We start from the raw sequence: 26,659 nt of genomic DNA, 5'->3' as shown, positions 1-26,659 counted from the left end.
TATTATTATTTCATAAAATCCTTTCATAGTTCCTAAAACTTTTTCCTGCTTCCATTCTCATCATTCTATTATATGTTTTTGCTCACAAAATCTAATATTTGACATCACAAATAAAAATAATTAAAGTTTTCTGATGAAAAATTACATGGTTTGGACTTCCATTGAAATTTACCTGATATATACTTGGAAAAGTAAGGAATTTTTTTTTTCTGAAATTGAGTGGGAAACCTGATTGAGTTGCATTTCATCTGAAACTTCGATCAAATAAAAGAAGAAATAAAAGATAAAATGAAATGTACTATACTCAAAATAACTAAAAATTCATTACCACTAGAAAATATTTTTTTACAAAGCAAAGCAAGCTGGCATCTCTGTCTATATTCATTTAATTAACGTTTAATAAAAATTTAAATATCAATTCGCTGATTAATTTTTTTAAAAATATAAAGAAGAAAGCAAATTTTTAGTATTCTATTTTTTTGTAACCTTATTTTTTAATCGTTTGCTTCGTTAAAAAAATAAATAAATGAGAAATTAAAATAATTCTATCGCATTTACCTCTAAAAAATTCGTCTCTAATGCTATCATAAATTTTTTATTAGTTACATTTTATTTTGCTGTGAATATATTAATGTTTTATGTAATTTGAATTCTATTAAATTCAAATTTTAAAAATGATTTTTAAAATAACTGGGCAAAAAATAAATAATAATTGGAAAATAAATGATACTGGTTCATTTCATTATTTTAACGAAATATTTAATTTTGATATTTTTAGTCATAAAAGGTAGTCGCTAGATTTAAAACACTATTTCATTTGCTTCTTTTTAAAAATAATTTAACAATAAAGTAAATTTTAATTCATTTAATTCCCCTTAATCAAGCTTTCGCATCTAAATATGTTTCATCAAATTTCATAGATCGCAACTTTTCAAGGTTTATTTTGATTTCAAGCAATTTAAAATAATTTAAAATTTTTAAATGATATGATGTTTATAATTGTTCATAATTTAAAATGAGTGTGAAATTTTAGAAAATGAATTATACTGATTCATTATATTCTTTTTTTTTACTAAATATTTATTTTTGATATCTTTGGTTGTAAGACATGCATCGTAAAGAAATCCGAATTAAATTACAACATAAACTACCGACATTTTTGATGCATTACTCGTAAAATTCATTTTTACCGTAAAATATATTACAATACGGTATATCAGGATTTTTGTTCCATAGCATGTTCTGGTAAATATGGATTTTACGTTAAAATGTACTTTTCACCGTAGCCGGTGCATTTTACCGTAATTTTAACGGGAATTTTTTACGGTGTAGAGGGTTTTGAAGAAATATTTTTTATTTATTTTCCTATTAACGCGTCTTTTTCCAACAAGACAGTTTTTAATTAAAGTTATCTTCATATCTAGAAGCTTCAAATACATGATTCTGCTTTATACAGCGGTACTTAAAACTGGTGAAACCGGAAGTTGCATTTGAATGTATAATTCAATTCTTTTTTCTTTTTTTTTTAAAAAAATAAAGGGAGGAAAGCTGATTTAGAAGGACCTAAATAACTTAATTTACCGACGAGTTTGGACAGAAGTGAAATATAATTTTTTTTTTTTTTTTTTTTTTTTTTGCAGATTTTTTTTTCTTCTTATTGAAATAAAGATATTTATTTCCGAATATCAGTTCCAACTTTTGCTTTTTTTAACAAGGTTAAAGAAGTGATATATTTTTTTTATTAATATTAATGTCCTTTTCGCACTTTTTACATCATTTATAAGGTAGTATTACTTACAGTGTAATAGTTTTTATTTTATGAAAATTATGTAGTTTATCTGAGCATGTTTTGCGTACTGCCATTGTGTAAAGACTCTTCTTGCTACTCAAAATAATTTAATTTACCCTTTTATTTTTATAATAAAAGCCTTTATTTATTTTCAAATTTACTTTTTTTGCACGAAGTTTGATGTGCAATTTAATGCGCTAGAGAAAATGATAAATTCCATGACTATTAAGGCCCTATTTGAATCGCTCTGTAAAAAATTCCGGATCAAATTACTATATAAAGTGCAGGAACTTCGGGTGCAGCATCCGTAAAATCCGTTTTTACCGCAAAATATTATACCGTAATTTTTGCAGTTATATTTAATTAACACGTTCACGCCGGGGGGGTGACCCACTGGTGGGTCACGCTAGATTGGCAGCGCACCGGAGTAAAAACTGGTAACTATAAATTTAATTTTTTAGTTTTTTTCCGGGAATAATAAAAATCCATAACTACCAATTGTTTTTAACGGAGGCAATTTTTATATTGAATTGCTTCTTCACCGTGATAAATTTCCTTACAGTGAATTGTTATTGTTGAGAATAGATTAACTCCTCCCGAATATTATCTAATGTTGAAATAGTTCTTCTACCAGTATTTCCTCTTTTCCCGTACCAGTATTTTTACTTTTCCCGGCATGAACGTATTAATTAGAGTTATTCAGTGATTTTGCGATAATTACTACTATTAAAATTGCGATGTATCATATATTTTGAACCGTAACATGCTCCGGTAAAAATGAATTATATGGTAAAAAGCACCGGCACCCTGAGTGCCGGTACTTTTTACCAGAATTTTTTACAGTGTGGACCAACTTCATTTTTGTTCATTTTGAGATGCAGAGCCTTAAAATTTTATTATTGTTTTTTCTAGTTACTGTAAATTATATTGATAAAATCATTTTTAAAAGACATTGATAGTTTCCAAATTTGAATGTAATTATAAAATGGCTTTTACAATAGACAGTTATATTTGGTTTATACTTTTTTTATTAATAATGTTTCGGTCATAAAGCGTCTATTGTTACAAATTGTTTGCTTTTGTTAAAATGGGTAAAATAATTACTTTTAAATGGCACAATTATTGTTTAAAACATAGCTGGAAATACCAAACTAAAAACGTTCTTGCATGAAAATTATATCGTTATACTCGTCTACTAAGTTATTTTTGTACAATAATTATTGTTATTATATTTTTGTCAGCAAAGAGATTATTTTCGTTTATTTAAAATTACCTTATTACGGATACTTCTCTACTATTATGTCCATTTTTTCTTTAAATATTAATAATAAGTATCAATTCGATCAAATGATTGTTTAAATATTGTTACTAATATTGTTTAAATGCATAAAATAATTACTATTACATAGTATAATTAGAATTGGAAACAAACCTGCAAATGCCAAACTGAAAGGTCCCTACGTAAAAATTATATCGCTGTCTCTTGCAAAGCTATTTTTATACAATGCTTAGCATTATTATTGATATTTTTGTCAACTAAGAGATTATGTTCATTCACTAAGAGTTACCTTATTACTGATACTTCTCTGCCATTCTCTCCATTTTTTTCTTTAAATAATAATAATAAGTATCACTTCGATTAAATAATTTTTTAAACATTGTTACTAATATTGTTTAAATGCATAAAATAATCACTATTAAATAGTATAATTAGAATTGGAAACATACCTGCAAATGCCAAACTAAAAGGTCCCTGCGTAAAAATTATATCGTTGTACCTGGCAAAGCAATTTTTATACAATAATTGGCATTATTATTGCTATTTTGGTCAACTAAGATATTATGTTCATTCACTAAAAGTTACCTTATTACTGATACTTCTACCATTCTCAACATTTTTCGTTTAAAAATTAATAATGAGTATCAATTTAAAACTTATAATAAGTATCAATTTAAAGCAAATAATGTGCCTAAATTAGACGAATTACACTTATTTTTGGATGCAAGGGGAGCCTTTTGTGCAAAATAAGTTATTATTGTCTTATAGCACGCAATATGATGCCTTAGATTCCATCAAACACAGTCAATTTATAATCTTATGGCGTAATGGGAAAGATAAATATATCTTACTCTGTTTAAGATTTTCTCATTTAATGACAAGATTTTCTCATTTAATGACAACTAATAATAAATAAAATGAAAATAAAAGAAAAGCTATTTGCGATACAATAAATTGTCCATTATAAATTAATGATACATTTACGTCATAGATATTATGTCTAAATTCATTGTTATTTCACTCTTAATGCGTTTAAATTAAAAATTTATCTTTAAGAGTCTTACTGTTTAATTTTTTGTTTGAAGTTGAACTTAGAGCATTTTATTTCAGTTATTTTCTTAACTAAGTTTTCTAGACCTGCAATTATTACTTTTTCACAATTTAAATATTGCATAACTAAAATTTTATGAAAACCTTAATTCAATACAGCTAATTAAATATGAAATAAAATAATAGCTATATTGCAAAAGCTTTCGTTGAAAATGTTTTTATAGCTTTTAATAAAAGTGAGGGAAAAAATACTACTAATAGCTATGCTTCTACCATAAATTGTCCACATAATTTTTGCCAAATAAAAGTTAGGCATCTAAATTTCTTTTCATTTTACTTTTTGTGTTTAGATTAAAAATTTATTTTTCAATATCTTACTATTTATTTTTTTGTTCGAAGTTGAACCTGGTGCCTTTTATTTCAATTATTTTCGTAACAAAGTTTTCTAGCTCTGAAATTATTACTTTCTCAAAATTTAAATATTGAAAAAAAATTATGTAAAATTTTATTAAAACTTTAATTTAACTCAGTTAGTCATATATATATTCCTGTTTCCTTTAAAAAGATTGCTTACATAAATATTTATGTATTAAAAGTTATGCCGCTCTTCCTTTGAGAAAAATAATGTTTCGATGTCAAAAACAATTAATTTATTACATGTAGTTATTCGTCTATAGTCAATAAAACATAATAAATGTGATTTTATCATCTTTTAAATAATATTTTTGAAATTAAAGATTATTTTGTAAAAAAATGCATTCATTTGTATACATTACTTTGAATCATGTATACATTTGTATGCAATGCATACATGATTCAATTACTATTTTTCGTAATTTCCTAAACTGCTTTCATAGTTTTTAAACTATTGTAGTTGAAAATGTATAATAAAATTTTTACATTTTTCATAAGTTGCCAAATTATATACACTGAAATGTTACATAATTTACTTTTTATTTCTTTGAAAATGATGAAACACGTATGTTAATACTCATAGCAACTAAAACATATTTTTCTTTTTATTATATATTTATAATTCGTGTTGTTTTACTTATTTAATATATTAGAAAATATATCTGAAGTATATATCTGAAGTTCAAAAATGTTTCATACACATTTAATTTTTACATTACATGAAAATTACAAAGGCCATGATATCTATAAAAATGACTATTTCAAAATAAAATAAAAAGATTTGTTCTAAAGATTGAAATAAAATTATTTTCTTGTTGATTTTTTTTATATTCGCATTACTTTTAAGTGATAATAAAAGGGAAAAATTAAACACTAATATATTTTGTCTTCACTAATTGTATCACCAAGCATTTTAAGTGTCTATTTCTGTTTTATATTTTACAGCACAAATTGAATACAAATAACATTTTTAGCATTATAAAAAACTACCCTTGCAGCAAAATAACTCAGGCCGTCATTGGACCAATATTCACGAATCGTGACTCAATAAGTGTTGAAAGGGCAGTTATTTTTCCGATATTGGTCCTATATAGAATTATCCGATTGACCCTATATTTTCCAGCCACTTAACAACCAATATAGGCCCTATATGGAATTGTCAGATTCACCCGATATTTTATATTCATTTTTCAGCCAATATAGGCTCTATATTGGCCCCATAAAGGCCGATATTGGTCCCTCGATGCATGATCAAATAGGACCCATGTTAAGCCAAACTGGAGTCAAGATATAATTGTTGCTAGGGTATCATCGTTTAATCATTATATTTTAAAATACAATTATATATTAATGTAAATGAACTCCTGTAACTCTTATTTTTGCTTTGCAGTGGCAATAAAAACTCTGAAAGTTTTCTATATTTTCAAAAATAAATAATAAATAAAAAATGAAAAGAAAAGAAAAAAAAGTAAATAAGCTGTTGAAAAGAAAAAGTAGAACACAGAAAGACATTTGGTCATTGTGGGCTTAACCCTTGAATTCTTGCATCAGTGTATTCAAAACAAACACTTGTTGGTCGCCCAACTCTATAATCCAACGCTAATGACAACGTCACGTGTTTTGTTTGTCGCAAACGTCCATTTAATGGAACCAACATCCTACATAATGAAGAAATAGTGTGTATCTTTTACAAACCAGCGTGTGTACGTGTAGGCGTACGTCAGGTGTTCGCTAAGGCGCACCCACGAATAATACCTGAATGACCCCGTTCATTTGCTCTTGGAATTGTCTCTTCAATTTCTTAAAAGAATTAATAATGCGATCTGCGTAGTACACCTTCTATCTTCCGGTGAAAGATGGCAACAAAGTTAATATCTTTTTTTAGAAAAAGACAAACAAAAATGCAAATTGAAAATCGTTTAATATAAAAGGAATCTGTTTTTCGCAGAATTTAAATTGTATTCTACCTGTAATGCTAGATTTGATGCTAGTCTTTAAAGAAGAATTTAATATAAATTGCTCGTAAGTAGATATTTTTTCTGTAGCTTTTCAAGTAATCTGTACTTGAGTTCTGAGGAAAACTAAATTAAATATAGCAACACCGTTAAAGAATTTTTTTGGGGAAAAAAAAGAAAATAACTTTTTTAGTAAGCACTAAATTCTATATTATTCTTGGGTTTAGAAATAAAAAGTTACATCGTTAAAATTTCGATAACTTTTTCAGGCATTTTAAATGATGAGAAGTTGGAAATTAAGAAGGTAAAAAAAATATATTTTGAACTACACGTGTGAATAATTTTTAATTGCCTTAAAATTTTTTGAAATTCTCAGAAGGAAAAAAGAGAAAACTTAATTTTTTGGACTTACCCAATCCCTTAACATACTCAACTGAATTTTTATTTAATGCACATCCATATTTAATGACAATAAAATATTGTACATCGTTAATGACCGTCGGGCTAACCATGGAAGTATTTGTGGTTTTCTTGTTCGTGTAACGCAAAGGCGGGATAGTTTCATCAAAAAGTTTGTCATGAAGAAAAATTAGTTCCAATGCTTAACCCTAGTGTACCCTTGTCTTCTGGGTTGGGTTCATAGCTTTAAATCCAGCATGGGTCAGTTTTTCAACGCTAGTGATGAAACAAAAAGCGAAAAAAAATGTTCCTGGCATTTCTAAACTTTCATTCATATTATGCTGTTAGAATGTTTGACATAGTTCTTTATATGGAAAAAAGTTCATCTTATTGCAGCCTCGATAATGTTTTAGGCATTAGAAGAACTTTACCTGGCACAGGGACTGAGCCCATGAATGAAACTTATATTGACTTATTTATATCAACACACTTACTTGCAAAACAAAGATGCAAGTTGCGACTGCTAATTTGCTCACGAAGAAAAAATGCATAGCCTAAATATGGTAAAATTTACCGTGTTTCTGACTTCATAGAAACATCAAAAACCATTGCCATACGAATAACCATTGCCATACGAACAAGAAAATTACCAAGCGAGTGATTAAAATATTGTTTTTGGTTTTATAACCAGAATTGTTTTTTTTACCAGAAATATCATTTCCGTTATAAAGTACGGTAATTTTACCAGAATTTTTGTCTCAGTGCAGGACTGATCTTGTAACTTCTGAAAATATTATGAATCACATACCTATTTAATATGGTTTCAAAGTGACCTTCATTTGATGTAATGCACATCTGTACTTCGTGCACATCTGGTTTCAAAAGCAACTTTTTAAACTTCTTTCATAATGTTCTTCAATTCGGATCTTTTCAATAAATTAAACACCTTATTCCAAATTTTTCAATTTCGGAAACAAAAATTCTAAAAACAATTTTCCCGACGAGTATGGTGAATAATCTATCTTCTCTACCACCGAAATCGAAAAATGCGTCAAACGAGCAAGGTTTAAAGATGTCGAAGCCATTTAGAAAACTCCAACCTAAAAATTAAAATGCATTCCGAACGATAACATAAAAAAGTAGCTTTTGAAACTTGTATGTCTAGCGAAAAAGCATTCCAAACGAAGGCCTAAAAACTATTTTTTGAAACTAATACGTTTAATTTAAGAGCATTCCAAACGGAAACATGAAAAGTAGCTTTTGAAACTTTTACGTCTAATTAAAGAGTATTCTAAACGAAGGCATAAAGAGTAGATTTTAAAACTTATACATCTAATGAAAGAGCATTCCAAAGAAAGTAGCTTTCGAAATTTTGACATCAAATGAAAAAGCATTCCGAACGAAGACACAAAAAAAGTAACTTTTGAAACTATGTCTAGTGAAAGAGCATTCGGAACGAAATCATAAAAACTGGCTTCTGAAACTTTTACATCGAATTAAAAAGCAATCCAAACGAAGACATAAAAAGAAGCTTATGAAAATTTTACGTCTAAATACAAGAGTACATTGCGGTAAATGAAGAATACTTTGAGACACATAATTATATAATTCTCATAATATTTTCAGGAATTATTAGCTCATTTCCAGAAAATAATAGCTTCACCTTGCACATTAAATTTACACCTTGAAAAATAAAATCATTCGATATAGTTGCTCTTCTTAGAAGGTATGTATTCCCTTAATGGCCTACTTCAGACATAATCAAAAAACTGTTGGGGCAATAAATTTATTTTATGTGACACCCAGACCTGACATATATATTAAATTATCTAAGGATTGGGTGGGTTCTGACTTAAAAGAAAATCATGTGGGCTTGGACGGACTTGGATTATCAGTCTTTTGTCTCGCATAGACTCGGTCCACCTAAGCAAGCCCGAACTTATCATTATAGTTCAGTTGACAAGTCAGTTCATAATTTCTCATCTGTGTAAATATTATTTTTAAGCGTCTTCATGTTAACAGGGTTTGGCAAGCAGTTTTATTCATAATTTATTACTTTTAGATCAAGCTTTCTCCAAGCACGTTGGCGTGCCACAAAGGGAGACAAGATGTGTCCATGCTTTTAAGGATAATTCTTAATCATTTAATGATAATCTGTTTTTATTCAAAAAGAAAAAGTCTCAAATTAGAGTTAATAGAGTTTTTGATGAATGTAAGATCCTGTTCTAGGTGCAAAAACTAAGAGGTATCTATCTCATTTTCTTTGTGGCTTCTTACTTGTACGAAGCTGGATTCTAGAGCAGCTGCAGTTATAATGTGCGAATTTCACTCAAAAATGAATATTAAAAAATGCTACTAGTTATATAAAGCTAAATTTCACGATTTGAATATGATTGCTTTTCAAAATGACATTACCTGAATTTAATAATATGGGAGTCGCTTTTCTATGAATATGATTGCTTTTCAAAATGACATTATGAATTGAATATGATTGCTTTTCAAAATGACATTACCTAAATTTAATAATATAGGAATCGCTTTTCCATACAACATAGCGATTCGTATTCACGCGATTACGAATCTCACTATCGATTCGTATTTTCGCCGATTGTGGGAAATCACAAGGTATCATGAAACTGTAGATGGCATAACGATGTTAAAAAGTAAGAGATATAACAAAAAAAATACATACTCTGCAATTTTACAACGTTTAAAAAAGTTGTATTTGCATCTTATTAGTACTCACTCGATTTAAAAAATTTAATATACATTTTGTTTTACGAATCTCAAACAATCGATTCGTTTTAATGCAGATTATGAAAAATAACGATAGAGTTGTCGCGTATTGTTACATGGCAATACGATCCACGTGATTTAAAAATTGCATATCTGACATTACAAATCTAACACAATCGATCCGATTTGTTGTCGGTTATGGTAAATCACGATATAGGTGTAACAAGTCAATTAGGTGCATGGTATGACGATGCTAATGAATGAGGTCTACTGTTGTACATTTTTACATCATTTGGAGCTTCAAACAAACTTAGTTAAAATAGAAATATAAGCTATTTTCATCTGGAACTTTTGGACTGTTAAAAACTTCCTCCTCAAATGTCCCCGCTCTGACCAAAAAAATATCCGGATAACCAAGTATCGGATAATCGAAAATCTAATATGTTTTATAAATAAGCTAATTTTTTTTACAGCATTTACCAGATCGAATTTTATTTCGGTATCAGAACTTGCTGGTTGATTCAAACGGTATTTAATCGTAATTACTTGTTGTTGTTGTCGTTGGTCATTAAGGCAACTGTTCTTGTTTTTCTGTGGCGCCATCTATGACCAAGAATTCGACTTCTGAAACAGCCGTACGTCATACCCGTTAATAGGGTGGACTCATTCATACATCCATCATCAGATCGTAATTTTGACCTGAACCAGAGAACGATCAATCTCCAATTCATTACCCCCAGAATATGTTATGGGAACATGGTGGACTTTGCGACCCGACAAATTTAACGTGCACCAATCCGGCCGGCTGGATTCGAACTCCATTCTCACGAAAATGAGTCCAACGCCTTGCCAACTAGGCTATCTCGGCCCAATCGAAATTACTGATTAATTAGTGGATAAAACTACAATAGAGTTGTTGCGTATTATTGCATGGTAATGTCCGTATTCACGTGATTTAAAAACTACATCTCTGGCTTTACAAATCTAACACAATCGATCAGATTTGTTGCCGATTACAGTAAATTATGATATACACCGAAGAGCCATTACATTATGACCACCCTGCTAATAACATGTAGGACCACCTTTAGCCCTCAAAACTGCTAGCACCCGCCGTGGCATTGATTCCGCAAGGTGCTGATAGGTAGTCTGAGGTATCTGGTACCAAGCGCTCACCATCTGGTCCTGCAATTCCCTCAAATTGCGAGGGGGTAGCGTGGCAGCGCGAATTTGGTTTTCCAAGTAGGACCGCAAATGCTCTATTGGATTAAGGTCAGGTGAATTTGGGGGCCAAGACATGACTTGAAAGTCACTGGAATGTTCCTCGAACCAATCCATGACGATTCGACCCTTATGACATGGTGCATTATCCTGTTGGTAAACACCATCCCCCGCAGGAAAAACTGTTGCCATGAATGGGTGAACCTGGTCTGCAACTATGTTCAAGTAGCTTACAGACGTCAGGGATTGTTCTGTGAGGATTATGGGTCCTAATGTGCCCCATGAAAACCTGGGCGAGCCCATTGTTATAGATGGAGGGTGGTCATAATGTAATGGCTCTTCAGTGTAGATGCCACAACTATATCAGGTGCATAGTATGACGGTGCTAAAAATAAGAGCTACTGTTCTACGTTTTTACGTCATTTAAAGTTTCAAACGTACTTAGTTAATAAAAATTTAAGTCATTTTCATCTGAAATTTTTGTAAATAATCAATTCTCATATGTTTCCGTACTGACCAGAAAATGTCCGGATAACCGAGTGCCGAATAATCGAAAATCTAATGTGTTTTAAAAATAAGCTAATTTCTTTTTCCAACTTATACCAGATAGGAGTTTATTTCGGTATCAGAAATTACTGGTCGATGCAAATGGTATTTAATCGTAATTACTAATTACTGAACGGACTTAATTAATGCATCAAATTAAGTCACATTCTTGTAAATTAAAATTGTTTTCGTCTTTCTAGGGAAACTTCCGAATAACTCTTTTCTATTAATTAATTTTTTGCCGAAATTTTAATTAAGAGGATTTGTGTGATGTACTATTTTTGGAACAGATGCTTCGCACGCCGAAGTTTAAGAGCTTTATTTTTTTTTCCAGAAACATAGGTCACGAGGCAATTCCTGAAATAATTTATAAAAAAAATTACTACTTTCAATTTGAATTAGTAAATACTTGGAATCGAAAACTAAACTACTCGGAACTTACAAATTCTCTTTCTATAGTAACTTATTACAATTTGATTAACAACTATTTTTAATAAATGCATCCTCACTTTTTCATTCATAAAAAAGTGTTACGAGATATTAACACAAATTATTTAATTCTAATTCTTTAACCTTGAAAGGCTAATTAAATTTCTCCTCGAGTAAAAGCGTGTAAATTGATTTAAATAGAAGTAACTTATCATATTATCCCTCTGGCGCAGAATTTTTATTAAACATATTTTCCATACTTTTTTCACTATTTTGTATTAATTTAGGTTAAATTAAGAGAAAAATAATACATTTCGTATTTTAATAATGTAAGGTTATAAAATACAGCATAAAACACCTGTGTCTTTTTCTACCTTAAGGAAAAATCTTCCACCTCGACTTTCTTCCAAACAATAATTTTTCAAATTTGCAGTTATGTAGATCTGAGAGAAAAAGTTATTCATCATTAAAATTTCTTTAATTTTCAAAATTAATTATTGATAAATTTTAGAGTATGAATGGAAAAAAAATTTCCTACTACTTTTTTCGGTAACTATTAGTCAGTTTTTGATCTTTAATATAATGCCAAAATATAGTTATGCATGTAAGTAGGGCTTCGGGAAGGAAAAAAAAATAGGCTAAAGGGACACAGGAGTTCCATCTGCGTCAAAGGGTTAAGAACTTGTGTTTATTTTATATCTATTTTTACACAATACAGTTCATTTGGCGTGTAAAATGCCTGCTCTTTAGATGCATGATCCGTAAAATATTATTCCATAATTTTTGCAGTAATATTTAGTTAATTAGAGTGTTTTAGTGATTTTACTGTAAAAATTACGGTACTATCTGATTTTTCGTTATTGTATATCTGATTTGTAACCTGTTCCGTTAAAAATAGATCTGGTAAAAAGTACCGGCACTCTGAGTGACAGTACTTTTTACCCTACTTTGATCCGGAAATTTTTACAGTGTACATTTGTAAGCACGCCATTTCTTTCGCTTTATAATATAAAGAAATAAATAATAATAAATAATGTCACTTCCTAGTACAAATTACGCTGTCTATATAATATTTAATCAGCAATCATATATTTTTTATGTAACAGCTCCTCGTAACTGTAATTTAACTGGGGGAAACTTTCCTGTAACGCTGATGGAAAATTTTCGCCTTAAATATTGTTTTTCTTTTTTAACTTTTAAAAAACATCTTGTCACAAATCATAACGTTTTTATACCTTTGATATATTTTAATTATTTCAACGTATTTGTTTAGGTTAGTGCGAATATGCTTAATATTTTTACTGCATAGTACTTGACTATCAGTTTTATCTCTACTTGTTTTTGGTATGTAGGACTTAAAACTACAAATTCTAATTTTAAATTTCGTTACGATAACGTAACAAAATATGGGATTCTTTTCTACTTTAATTTATATTATTTTTATTTAAGAGTTAGTTGAAGTTTTTTTCACTTATTTTATTCTTAGTTCATCATTACATATACATTTTTTATTATCTGCTTTTGAGAGACAGTGAAAAAACGTATACATTTTCTTAGTTTCTTGTATTTTTGTTCTGGTAGATTTTAAAAAATACAGTGTTTTGAGTGTAATATTCAATAACGATTTGAACTTACCTTTTTTTTCCTTTTTAGAACTCCAAGCAATCGAAGCATGCAGTTGGTTGCGTGCTGCAGGTTTTCCACAATATGCTCAGATGTACGAAGGTAAGAAATTTTTTAATTTTTATTTAACCCATTAAATTTGTAACACACCGTCAAAGTACCAAAGAAATGCAATTCTAATCTCATGAATGTGTGTTGTAACGCATTAAATTTGTTACACACCGTCAACATACCAAAGAAATGTAATTCTAATCTCATGAATGTGTGTTGTAACGCATTAAATTTGTTACACACCTACAACGTACCAAAGAAATGTAAGTCTAATCTCATGAATGTGTGTTGTAACGCATTAAATTTGTTACACACCTACAACGTACCAAAGAAATGTAATTCTAATCTCATGAATGTGTGTTGTATTTTTTAAGAAATGAAAATATTTTATGCTCATACAAAATAAAAGTTGGAACACTATGAATTACATATAATCAGATTTCAGTATAGCGTAAGTCTATAAAAGCTGTGTCCCACCATTCGGAAGAGGAAAATAGGATCAACTTCCTGTATGACAAACCACTAGTTAAGCTAACTTCTGTACGTGGAACCACTAGTTAAACTAATGCTGATAGCTGGGTCCACTAGTTAAGAGACCTTTTTTTCTTATATCTTTCCTATGACGAATTGTCTTTGCGTCGATATAATTTTTTCAATTTTCCAACAATCTTTTTTTTTTATGATCTAATTCTATATTGCAAAAAAGAATCTCCTTTACAAAAAATTTTTGTGTATTTTAATTCTGAAATATATGTAGATTTGAAATATGAAGTAAAAAGAGGACGCAGTTTTCGAACCTATTTTAATAAAAATAAATAAATAAAAAAATTTTAAAAAAAAAGTGCTATAAGAGAGCTAATAACTTTTAAAACTTCCATGGATTGTTTCTGGAAAATTCAAAACAGTAGGTCATTTTAAACAGGTAAACTAATACTATATATTAGTCTGTTTTTTGTTTTTTTGTTGTTTTTTTTTTAAAAATCTTCTTCGATTATTGTTGAAAGCGATTAAAACCAGTTTGGATGCCGCTGAAGCAAGTCTCTTAAAGTTACAATTTCGCAAAAACAAATGTATTTATCTGAAATCTAAAAGTAGGTTAATGTGCAATGCTAAACTGCCTTTCAAAACTACAAATGTATTATTATAATTCTGTCAACCAAATTAAATAACGAATTAAAGAATCTATAATATCATGCACTATCCTTCTCAAATTCTAATAGGGTGACGAACTAGTATTTTACATGCTTCAAAAGATAAAGCCTAGTGGAATAAACATCCAACATCAGTTTACTTGTGAAAATTAAATAAAGATCATTAATAGCACCAATATTTTTCCCTTAACGTTTCCACCTCTTCGATGGTTGGTTGAGTTCTAATAGGCAGATAGAAGCTTCTTAAGCGAACTCCAATATGTGGGACAACCNAACTCCTATATCTTTTTTATTTAGAAACAAGTAATAAATCTGTTTCTAAATTATTTTATGCTTGTTAGAAAGAGGCAAATTTTGTAAAAGAATTTTTTTCTGCTTCACTCATTTCTCCTAAAAATGCATTAAAAAGAACTGTATTTTGTAACAAAAATTATTGTATCTATTATTATTCATTATATTTGATTACACTAACGAAAATGCTTTTCAAGTGTTTTCAACCAATTTAAACTACCTGATCTAAAGTATAATCACAAAAAGAAAAAAAAAAATATATATATATATATATATATCAATGATTTTGGTGCTTTATGTCAAATATGAAACGTTTTAAAAATTATAGGACTTATTTAAAAGTGGAGAATGTTTGATGTGAATATTGCATCTCTCAACGACCACACAGTACTAATGCAAAATATTCCTTAATTGGACCCCTAATGATTTTCTGAGCATTTTATAGCTGTTTTTCGAAGGCTCTTAAGCCACTGAAATGAAGCATTTTGCGTATAATATGCTATTTTCATAACTCACGTGAGTTTGAAACAGTTGCTTATGATTGTACACTACTGTTGTTTATTATTGTTTATAATACTATACGTTTTAAACATTATAGTATTATACACTTATTTAAAAGTGGGGAATGGTTGATATGAATCTAGCTCTCAGCGACCACACAGTACTAATGCAAAATATTCCCTAATCAGATCCCTAATGTTTTTCTGAACATTTTAAGACTGTTTTTCGAAGGCTCTGGAGACGCATGAAATGATGCTTTTTTGCGTATAATATGCTATTTTCGTAATTCATGTGAGTTTGAAACAGTTGCTTATGATTGTACACTACAGTTGTTTATTATTGCATATAATACTGTACATTTTAAACATTATAAAATTATAAAATTATTTAAAAGTGGGGAATGGTTGATATGAATATTGCATCTAGCTCTCAGCGACCACACAGTACTAATGCAAAATATTCCTTAATCAGATCCCTAATGTTTTTCTGAACATTTTAAGGCTGTTTTTCGAAGGCTCTAGACGCATGAAATTATGCTTTTTTGCGTATAATATGCTATTTTCGTAACTCATGTGAGTTTGAAACAGTTGCTTGTGATTGTACACTACAGTTGTTTATTATTGCATATAATACTGTACATATTAAACATTATAAAATTATAAACTTATTTAAAAGTGGGGAATGGTTGATTTGAATATTGCATCTAGCTCTTAGCGACCACACAGTACTAATGCAAAATATTCCTTAATCAGATCCCTAATGTTTTTCTGAACATTTTAAGGCTGTTTTTCGAAGGCTCTGGAGACGCATGAAGTGATGCTTTTTTGCGTATAATATGCTATTTTTGTAACTCATGTGAGTTTGCAACAGTTGCTTATGATTGTTAGGTCAAGTGTAGCCTATCTATAGCCAGCGCCCTCAATGTTTATTATGAAAATGGCGCAAAACGCCTAAGTGGGGAAAAGCTACAGTTTTGAGAAAATAAAAAGCATTTGTGGTTTAATTTTTTAATAATTACAGGGATGATTGTGCTCCGGGAAAAATCCGGATTTCTGGATTTTTCGCCAACCGCGATCCGGAAGTTTTCCGAAACCCAAGGTCCAGAAGTTTCAAGAAATCATCGATCTAATTTATGTATAAAAATTCTTGTATATTTTATTTAGATATATTAGAACTAGAATTTATACTTGGCAGCTTTTTCATTTGTAAATATTTTTTCTGGTGTAATAATAAATGTGATTAGACATAGAAGTAAACTTATGCATAATTATCCATTTAAATTATGCTGCATATAATTTATTTAGAATATCATGTTTTGAAACTATCGAAAATTTGAATTTATAAAGACATTGAATTTTGGAAATGAGTCATTCAAGATTTTTGAGTTGGGCACATGAAAATTTGCAAAAAAAAATGGTTAATTTTTATAATTTTCATTTAGGTGGAAAAAAAGTTGCCAAATTGATGACTTTTAAAAAATTTAATGACTTTTAAAATATTTTAGTTATTTGTCCTTTCTAATGCCCAGATAATTCTTTACAGCAAGGTGGCATATACAGTTTAAAATTATAGCTTTGCTTCTATTATAAAGCACTTAAACTGTGACTTTTTATTTTCCTTGGCGACAGAGCTTCAGTAAACCATGTTAAAGGGGGAGCACCACTGTGAAATTTAAAATATGTGAAGTTTACTCATGTTATACAGGTGGAAAGACATTTTCCTATAAGATTAAGCAGAAACTCATATCAGAGAAACAGATTCAGTGCATTTTACAATCATGTATGACTCGTAATTTTATAAATGTACGAGTTTATCATTTGGTTAATCTTACTCTGTAGAAAATTCCGGATCAAATTACTGTAAAAAGAACTAACAACTAACACCCTGAGTACCGGTAATTTGTATGCACCGTAATATTTAATATAAAATCACCAAATTACTGTAATTGTATAAATATCACTATGAAAATTACAGTATAAAATTTTACGGTAAAATGGATTTCATGAATACCGCATTCTGTGTGCCAGTACTTTTAACTGTAATTTATCCTGGGAAGGTATGAAAAACATTACAGTTGTGACCACACTCAAGAATTATGACCACAATTAAAAATTTCCTCCATAAAATGGAGGATTTTATTTCTTCCATACTCATATCAATGCAAAAAACGCTGCATCTTTTCATCTCTATGAGTTTCATCTACTGTTTTTAAGTTATTTTTTATTTAATGAATACACTCAAATTATATAACTATCGAAAAAAAACTTTAAAAAAACGGATGGTTAGTCGTTTTACATACAACTCCCAGTTTACACCTTTCTCAGCACTCAAATAAAATCGTGTCTCAACTCTAATAGTACAGAAATCCTAGGTTTGAATCACCTTGTCGTCGGGCTTACCGTGTGAGGTTTTCTTCACTATGTAACGGAAATGTGAATGAGTTCTATCGAGAAGTACACTAATAAAGAGATTGTCCCAATGCTAATTGCAGAAGTTCCTTATCTTTAACTCTAGGTCAAAATTACAATAATAACGGCAAAACTTTTAAGTAACAACATTTCCTATTAATTTTTACTGAAATTTAATATTTGTACCTCAAAATACAATGCAGAATATGTAAATCAGTTTAGATTAATTACTCTGCATGTATATTGGATTTTTAAAATTACGATTTAACAATATCGTGATTATGTTTCCAGTAATGAAGTCAGTGTTTGCAAAACTACTGATATTATTCTTGAGCTAAAAATATGGAAATTGTTCTAACACTCAGCATTCATTATCGATATAAATTTATTTAAATTACTTATTTAAAAAAAATACATTTGATGATTTTCAATTGAATATTTCACTTCCTGATTTCTGTTAGACAAAAAAAAAGAAAAAGCAATGAAACTTCTGCATGAATACAAAATATAAACAAAATATTGCAGATATGTATATTGGATTTTTAAAATTATAATTTAATAATATCCTAATTATGTTTTCAGTAATGAAGTCGAAACAATAAACGGCAAAGCTTTTTAGTAGCAACATTTCATATTAATTTTTACTGAAATTTAATATTTGTACTTCAAAATACTATGCAGAATATGTAACTCAGTTTAGGTTAATTACTCTGCATGCATATTGGATTTTTAAAATTACAATTTAACAATAACGTAATTATGTTTCCAGTAATGAAGTCAGTGCTTGCAAAACTAATGATATCATTATTCTTGAGCTAAAAATACTGGAATTGCTCAAACACTCAACATCCATTATCGATATAAATTTATTTAAAGAACTTATTTAAAAAAAATACATTTGATGATTTTCAATTGAATATTTCATTTCCTGATTTCTGTTAGACAAAAATAAAAAAAAATAAAAAATAAAAAAAAACGATGAAACTTCTGCATGAATACAAAATATTGCAGATATGTACTATATTGGATTTCTAAGATTATAATTTAACAATATTCTAATTATGTTTCCAGTAATGAAATCGAAACAATAGTAACGGCAAAGCTTTTTAGTAACAGCATTTCATATTAATTTTTACTGAAATTTAATATTTGTACTTCAAAATACTATACAGAATATGTAACTCAGTTTAGATTAATTACTCTGCATGTATATTGGATTTTTAAAATTACCATTTAACAATATCGTAATAATTATGTTTCCGGTAATGAAATCAGTGTTTGCAAAGCTAATGATATCATTATTCTTGAGCTAAAAATACTGAAAATGCTCTAACTCTCAACATCGATTATCAATATAAATTTATTTAAAAAAAACTTTCTTTTTTTTAAATAATAAAATTGATGAATTTCAATTGAATATTTCACTTCCTGATTTCTGTTGACAAAAAAAAATAAAAAACCCTGCATGCATGCAAAATATAAGCAAAAATATTGCAGAAAAATGGCTCCACAACTACCGAAAAGTATTGTTAAAGGTTGCCATTCTTATAGAAATGAGCACAAAATATCGCTGTAGCTATGAAATACGAAAAATTGAATTGCATATTCAATCGATTAATTGTCTTATTTGTTTGTTTTTTTCAGATAACCAATTTCCTATCGATGTATCGATTGTTCAGAAGGATCATGCATTTCTTCATCCTGATTCTATACAGTCATTATTCAGGTAATATAATCTCATGCATACTAAGAAATCTTTCCTCCCCCCCCCCTTTTTTTTTCCTTTCGAATTTCTGTAACATTTTCTCTTAAATAAATACTTTAGATTCTCAATTAACCAGAGTTTTTATTAATAAAAATAAAAAAAATTACGAAGCTAGAAAAATATTTTAAAAAAAAGAATTAATTACACATTATTCATAAAAAATAACTTCAGAAAAGAAAAAAACAATTTCGATTCCATCCTTTCTTAAACAAATTTCAATGTCTAATGGAGCTATTTTCCTTTATTTTTTAATAAATAAACACCTTAATCAGATCCCTAATGTTTTTCTGAACATTTTAAGGCTGNGTTAGAATTCCCGGAATTATATATGTACTAAAATATAATATCCAGAAGAAGTCATTTGAAATTTTTTTTTTCATTCAGATTCATCAATCATTGATTTTGTAAAAAGAAATTTCAATGATGAATAATTGTTTAACTTATATCTAAATAAGTGCAAGTTTGAAAAATTATAGTTTGGAAGAGAACTGTGTCTGGAAAATAATACCTTTAACACAGAAAAAGACACAGCTGTTTCATGCTGTATTTCATAACCATAAGTAATTAAAATGCTAAATAATGAAACAAGATAATGAAAATTTGTTTAATAAAAATTCTGTTAAAATGCAAACGAAAGTTTGTGCAGAACAGTTTTTTTAGTTGTAGTGACCCCCGAAAATCACAAAAAAAATGCAGGAAATTGGAAACGCAGAATTGCCATGTTAGGGAAAATAAAATTCCTCTTCAAACCAAAATAGGAATTTAAAAAAATCTTTTAGAAAATCTACACTAGAAGAGAAAAGGTTAATATAAAGTATTCACAATTGAATCTATATTCAATTTCATCATTGCTGATGATTTGGTATTTTTATTTACGTCGCACTAGAGCTGCACAATGGGCTATTGGTGACGGTCGGGGTGTGACATATGTATGATCCGGAGATCATACATATGTGACACATCCTGTTTTACATGGAGGTCACATTCACACACCTTCTATCCATTCGCCGCTAGTAATTTTGACCTGAACCAGAGCTCAATCAATCCATTCGCAGATAGTGATTTTGACCTGAACCAAAGCTCGATCAATCTCCGATCCAGTACCCCCAGAGGTCTTAATTTGTTGTGAAACTTGGAGGACCTATCGACCCAATAGATTTACCGTGCATCAGTCAACATTTTGTTCACAGAGAGTCTTTGTCCAACGGAGATCGAACTCACGACCTCTCGGATATCGACCCAACGCCTTACCAGCAAGAAGGCTATCCCAGTCCCTCAATCAAAAAAAAATGGATTTTAAATTATCTTTATGATTTTGAACCTAAGTCACAAAACAAAAGTCAAGTATTGGGCTAAATTACAAATTCAAATTATTGGGCCTTGAAGAAATGTTTAGTTCATATTTTTAATCAATGTTGCATGCATGTTTGCAATGATAAATCTAGCTAAAAGCTACGAAATATTTCGTTATGATAAAATTTCTTAACAGTATTTACTAATTAACTTTTTTCTTTATATTTAGGAGACTGAATACATTAAACAGGTGTGCTAAGATGAAATTTAAAGATCATGTCCATCGAGCATCTGTAAGTTTCAATTTTTTTTATTATTATTATTATTTGTTTTTGTATTTACTTGCATTTTAAATCTTACTGCATAGTTAAGCTACTCAATTCATTTTAGAATTAATTTTAATTATCATCGTCATAACATTAGTCATTCTACATTAGATCATTAAATTTACATAAAAATTATAAATAGCAGCGTGAAAGATCTAATTTTTTTTTATACATTACGGCATTTATAGTTTGTTTATAGAAAGAATTCCCCTCACCACTAAGTCCAAGGCCATATGCTGCTATGGAAACATGAAATAGAGCATTTCAAAGAGGAGAGTATATCCCACTCGTGATTCCTTTTCTCTTACCGACTCGAGCCAAAACATGTTTTAAATATTGTTACTTGAAATATTGTTACAGCTAAACCTCGAAACCATAGTCATCGCCAATGGTTAAGACGAATAGTGAGGGGAGCTTTTTCCATAGACAGACTATACACTGCCTTATTATTTTTTATTTTTTTTCATTTTTGAAAGATATTGGAAACTCTAGTTTTCGAACTTGCTCTAATCTGTTTATAAATGTGTATAGTATATTGCGTATATAATATTGCGATCTAATTTTTTTTTATTCGTTCCGCCATTTTTACTGCCTAATTTTTACATCTAAAACATATTATTTGAGACTCTAGTTTCAAAACATGATCGATTCTTTTTTGGAAGAAAAAAAAACCTCATCCAAGCATTTGAATTTAAGTAAATGACTTCGGAAGAACAAAGTTCCTTGATGGTTTCAAAAAAAAAATTTTATTCGCTAAAAACAATCTAGTTTTTCTATAATTTTAAATTGAAAAAGTATTCAGAATATTGAGTAGGTCACGTTATTAGAAACGATTATTTTTTATAATTATTTATTGATTTATGTTCGGGAAAACCCAACGATATTCAAGCAAATTTGAAGTGAAAATTTAAATTACTCTAAAAAAAAATTTACTTTTATGATTTTTTTTAATAGAAAATCAAAAATAAACTTTTATTTTTATTTTTGTTAGTTACACCTGGAAGAAAGTGATGAAGAAGAACAATATGCACTAAGTGAAAACTGGGAATTTCAACGTTCAAGTCGACGTTGGTCTCGAATTCCTTCACCATCAGACGGAATTTCTGATTTTGTGGCTAACGAACCACCAATGCCTGCCAACACATTAACAGCGCCAACTCGAAAATTCTTAAATCCAGACGAACCTTATTGCAGCAGTCATGATAGTGTATTTGTGGACGACCAGCATAGTAGTCCTGATAGCATAAGGCGATCAAATGTACTTAAAATTGAAAAAATTTCAGCAATGCCTTCAACCCATCTTGGGGACTATAGTCCAGGTTCCAGTTCAGGTTCAGGCGGAACTCTAAGTCTTGCTTCTGAAGATATACAACAAGAACGTCGAAGTTTGAGACGCAGTGGTAGTGATAGAGTAAAAGAAGGTGCTAAGGCTTTATTGAAACGAATGGAAAGCTTAAAAGGAAAGCGAAAAAAGAAAGTTCTAGATACCAATAAAATTGAAAATATCACAATAGTACATCATAGTGGAACTGATGGAAGCTCTTCAAGTAGTTTAACATCCTCCCCGCAATTCCGACGATCCCAAAAACAAGTAACTAGCTCACCTGAAACTATGAAGAAAAGAACCATCAGGCCAGATGATTTAAGTGCTCACAGTGATACTGAATGTCGGCTTTTTCTGGTTTCTGATAAATGGAAAGATGCAAATAGCAATGATACAAAACATTTTAAACATTATGTTAACCAACAAACTTCTGTTACTGTAACATCACCTCAAGAAGAACCAAATTTCCATCCCATGTCGGATGATAGTACTTTAAAACGTGATTGTAGAAAACATTTTTTGCATCCTGACTATGAGGAATGCGATAAAAGAGGAAGTTACTATGACAATGTATCTGCCCCACTTGTTGTATTTAATGATTTATATTCTAAAAGCTTGGGTGAAAGCGAAACTAATACACCAGGTACGTATTCAATATAAAGTTTTTATATGTGTATTACCATTGACCATTTAAACAGGATGCCCACTAAAACTTATAACCACCTTCTTAACATTCGAATAGCCGCAGCCATATAGACTAAGTGTTTTGAAGTGGATATAGGCTACAAAATGTAGTATTAGTAGTACTTTATTTACGTCGTACTAGAGTTGCACAATGAGCTAATTTATAACGGGGTTAAACGGCCGACCCAATTAGACTATCAATGTTCATCTCCGTAGCCATGTAGTTTTGAACCCTACCCAGAAGAAAAGTAAATTCCTGGCTCACGCATAGGAACAAACTAGCCTTTGTGAAGGACTTCCTGATAGAACTAACCCACATTTGCTTTACATGGATATGAAAACTACGAAACCCACCCATGATTAACCCGACAGCAAGAGGATTCTAACCCATGATCCGCCTACCACACTGTAGGATATTTTGCGTCAGCGCTGTGATCGATGCGCGTCAAAAGCAGAATTCGTATGACCCAGTCACCGCTTATATTCAAACTTGAGCTACCTCATTTGGAGCAACCGCAACCCGTACAATGGGCTATTGGCGACGGTCTGGGAAACATCCCTGATGATGATCCGAAGAAATGCCATCATAATTTTGATCCTTTGCTGAAGATATGACTCTTCCGCTTTGGTAGCCCGACGTCCTCTGTCCGCTAAGTCGACCCCTTTACGGTAGATGACTGAAACCGCCCACCGTCGGTCCCTTCGCAGGCTGATCAAAGTGGTCGTCCACCCGCTTTCTAACCGTGTCTTAACGATCAGTCCACTGTTGGACGCGCTACGTTAGTTGGTAGAAAACTAGTACACGTTTCTATCTCGAGAATGGAAGAAAAGAGTACGAGAAATCGAGACAAAGACTACATTGAGTATTGTCGATTTAATTAGAATAAACTTGTGAACACAATTGGTGAGAAAAGAATGCTTGAACAAGCATATACTTGTTCGGAATCGCCAACGCCAATTATGACGTAACGAAACGATACATTTATTTTTTATTTAATTTTAATTTCGGGTAAATATTTATTATTTTAAAAACAAAATTTGAACAAAATCAGTGGAATAGTTACCGCAAAATCGAATTTTAAATATCCGACTTTTTTGAAACTCAATTTCTCAGGAACGTTTCAACCGATCTCGCTTGAATTTTGTTAAATAAAATTATATTCTTTAAAATGATTAAAAAAAATTGTATACCTTACAATTCAAAATTTTTTCGACCATTATTAAATAATAAAAAATAATACATTTTTTCAAAAAGCTATTTTTTAAATTATCTTAGAATAAACGAATTGTATAATTGTGTGCAAAACTTTTTCAATTTGTTTAAAAAGTTCTCGAGATATAGATACGTAGGTACTTTATTTACGTCGCACTAGAGCTGCTCAATGGGCTATGGCGACGGTCTGGGAAACATCCCTGAGGATAATCCAAAGACATGCCATCGCAATTTTGATCCTCTGCAGAGGGGATGGCTCCCCTGCTTTGTTAACCCGACGACCTGCGCGCGATGTCGAGCACTTACGGTGGAACAGTTTAACGAGGACCAATACCGCGCAATCTCGGTCCCTACGCAGGCTGATCAAAGTGGTCACCCACCCACTTGAAGACAGCAGCCAGTGATGCTTGACTTCGGTGTTCTACTGGGAACCGTGTTGTAACAATGAGTCCACAGCGAGAATCTCGAGATATAAAGAAATACGCAAAACGTAAAATTAAGGGGTCCAAACTATAGCGACCACATTTCCCAGATTGCGGCTACTCGCTATGTTTTGGGGGGTCAGAAATCCAAATCCATCGAAAAAAAGGTATATTTATTCAGAAAAAATACGTTTGTGTGTCCGATTTCGTAGCTTGAAATATCGTCTGCACTTATTAATTAGCATATTTGAGGTCACCCCCTAGAACCATTAAGATTGAGTCCTAGAACGTGAGGATCCGATCATTAGATAAAAAGTTATTTAGAATGGTCCGTTTTTTTTTTTTTTTTTTTTTTTTTTTTTTTTTGCACTGTACGAAGATTAAGAGAAAAGTTTGAAAATCGAAAATAATAATATTGTGTGATAAAAAAAAAATTTCTTCCTACGATTGTTCCGAAATGTTCCACGTTGTCAAAACTTAAGAACAAACGATTGTTTGTAGCTTTTCTTTGCTTTAATGTCCAGATAAATTAAATTGTTGATGGTCTAAAATTTTGTATTATATTGTAAAATTTACTTTAACCCAATTTCACGCACCGTTTTCGAGCAGGAAACGTGGTCCCCCCCCCAGATAAGAGCTTTCATCTTGTAGTACAGAGCCACTTTACTACACCTAGACACCACTATTATAACTATACCTATAGCCGTTCGAAGAATGCGGTTTCGCTAAGATCGTTAGTAGGCATCCTGTGTGTCTAGTTGATGTTTTAATCTTCTTTTTTCTCTGAATGTTTAAATAATAGAAGCCATTGTTATTAAATTTAGCTCTCAGAAATTCAACAAGAAATAAAAAAAAAAAAAAAAAAAAAAAAATCCCTTTTTTGAGCATTTGAATTCGGGCAACTATTCGAATGTTTTAAAAATGAACAGACGTTCATTATTATTAAATAGTTCAATAGTTTGAATTATTAAAATAGTTTTAATCATTTAAATATATTTCTTCATTCGAAACATAAGAGATTGATGATTTAATAGTAACTGGTTAGTCAATGATTTTTATATCTTAACCCCTTCGCTGCATATATATATAACAATGATACGAAGTGTTGTTACAAACTTCTAGGAAAGTTAGGGCACATCATCAAGATTAAATTGCATAGGTTCCCATGCCCGGAAATGTCGTCGTACGCTGCTAGGGGAGCATCGTTTTTATGACCTGTTCAGAAGAGCACGAAAACACAGTTCATAATGGGGGAAGTGCCTTTAGAGGCGTATAACGACATTTTCGGGCATGGTAATGACGAAATTTTATCAAAATTTTCCCAAAACACGACAAAGTGTGTTATCTCGTATACCGAGAGCAAAAATTTAAAAACACAGTAAGATCAAATGGGAATATTTTATTTACTTTTTAAACTCTTTTTACAGCCAGAAAACAATATTCAATTACGTTTCATTAGTATAATTAATATTATTAATAATTTCATATTTTTTTCGATTTTAATATAAAAATAGGTGAAACTATGTAAAAAAAGAAATTTTTTTAATAAATAAATTAAATAAAATAAATAAAATTGATGTTATAATCGAAGAGCTAGAAATGGAAAACGACATTTTCGTCTATTCAAGTTATTTTCACCAACAATTTCAATAATAACTGCTAAACTGGCGAAAAATTATTAAAAAGGTCAATATAAACAATGCTTTATTTAAATTCTTTAAATTAATATGAGTACAAAAGTGAAAAAAAAAAAAAAAAAAAAATATAAAAAAAAAAAAAAAAATGGACC

General features: G+C 30.0%; 1 protein-coding gene across 3 annotated transcripts in view; it reads left to right on the top strand.

The window, feature by feature from the left end:
- LOC107453411 (crossveinless c) overlaps nt 1–26,659 on the top strand; it is a 326,116-nt gene that overhangs the window by 278,890 nt on the left and 20,567 nt on the right. For all 3 annotated transcript variants that reach the window (XM_043039800.2, XM_043039814.2, XM_043039807.2), the window contains exons 8-11: nt 13,472–13,543; nt 19,488–19,569; nt 21,131–21,194; nt 22,219–23,194. In XM_043039800.2, the coding sequence (XP_042895734.1) occupies nt 13,472–13,543; nt 19,488–19,569; nt 21,131–21,194; nt 22,219–23,194 (1,194 nt within the window). The remainder of the gene's footprint in view (nt 1–13,471; nt 13,544–19,487; nt 19,570–21,130; nt 21,195–22,218; nt 23,195–26,659) is intronic.

The sequence above is a fragment of the Parasteatoda tepidariorum genome, chromosome X2 (assembly GCF_043381705.1).
Source record: "Parasteatoda tepidariorum isolate YZ-2023 chromosome X2, CAS_Ptep_4.0, whole genome shotgun sequence".
In the NCBI taxonomy this organism is placed as follows: Eukaryota; Metazoa; Arthropoda; class Arachnida; order Araneae; family Theridiidae; genus Parasteatoda; species Parasteatoda tepidariorum.
Note: the sequence above shows the minus strand (reverse complement) of the source record. Positions and strands in the feature narration are given on the sequence as shown.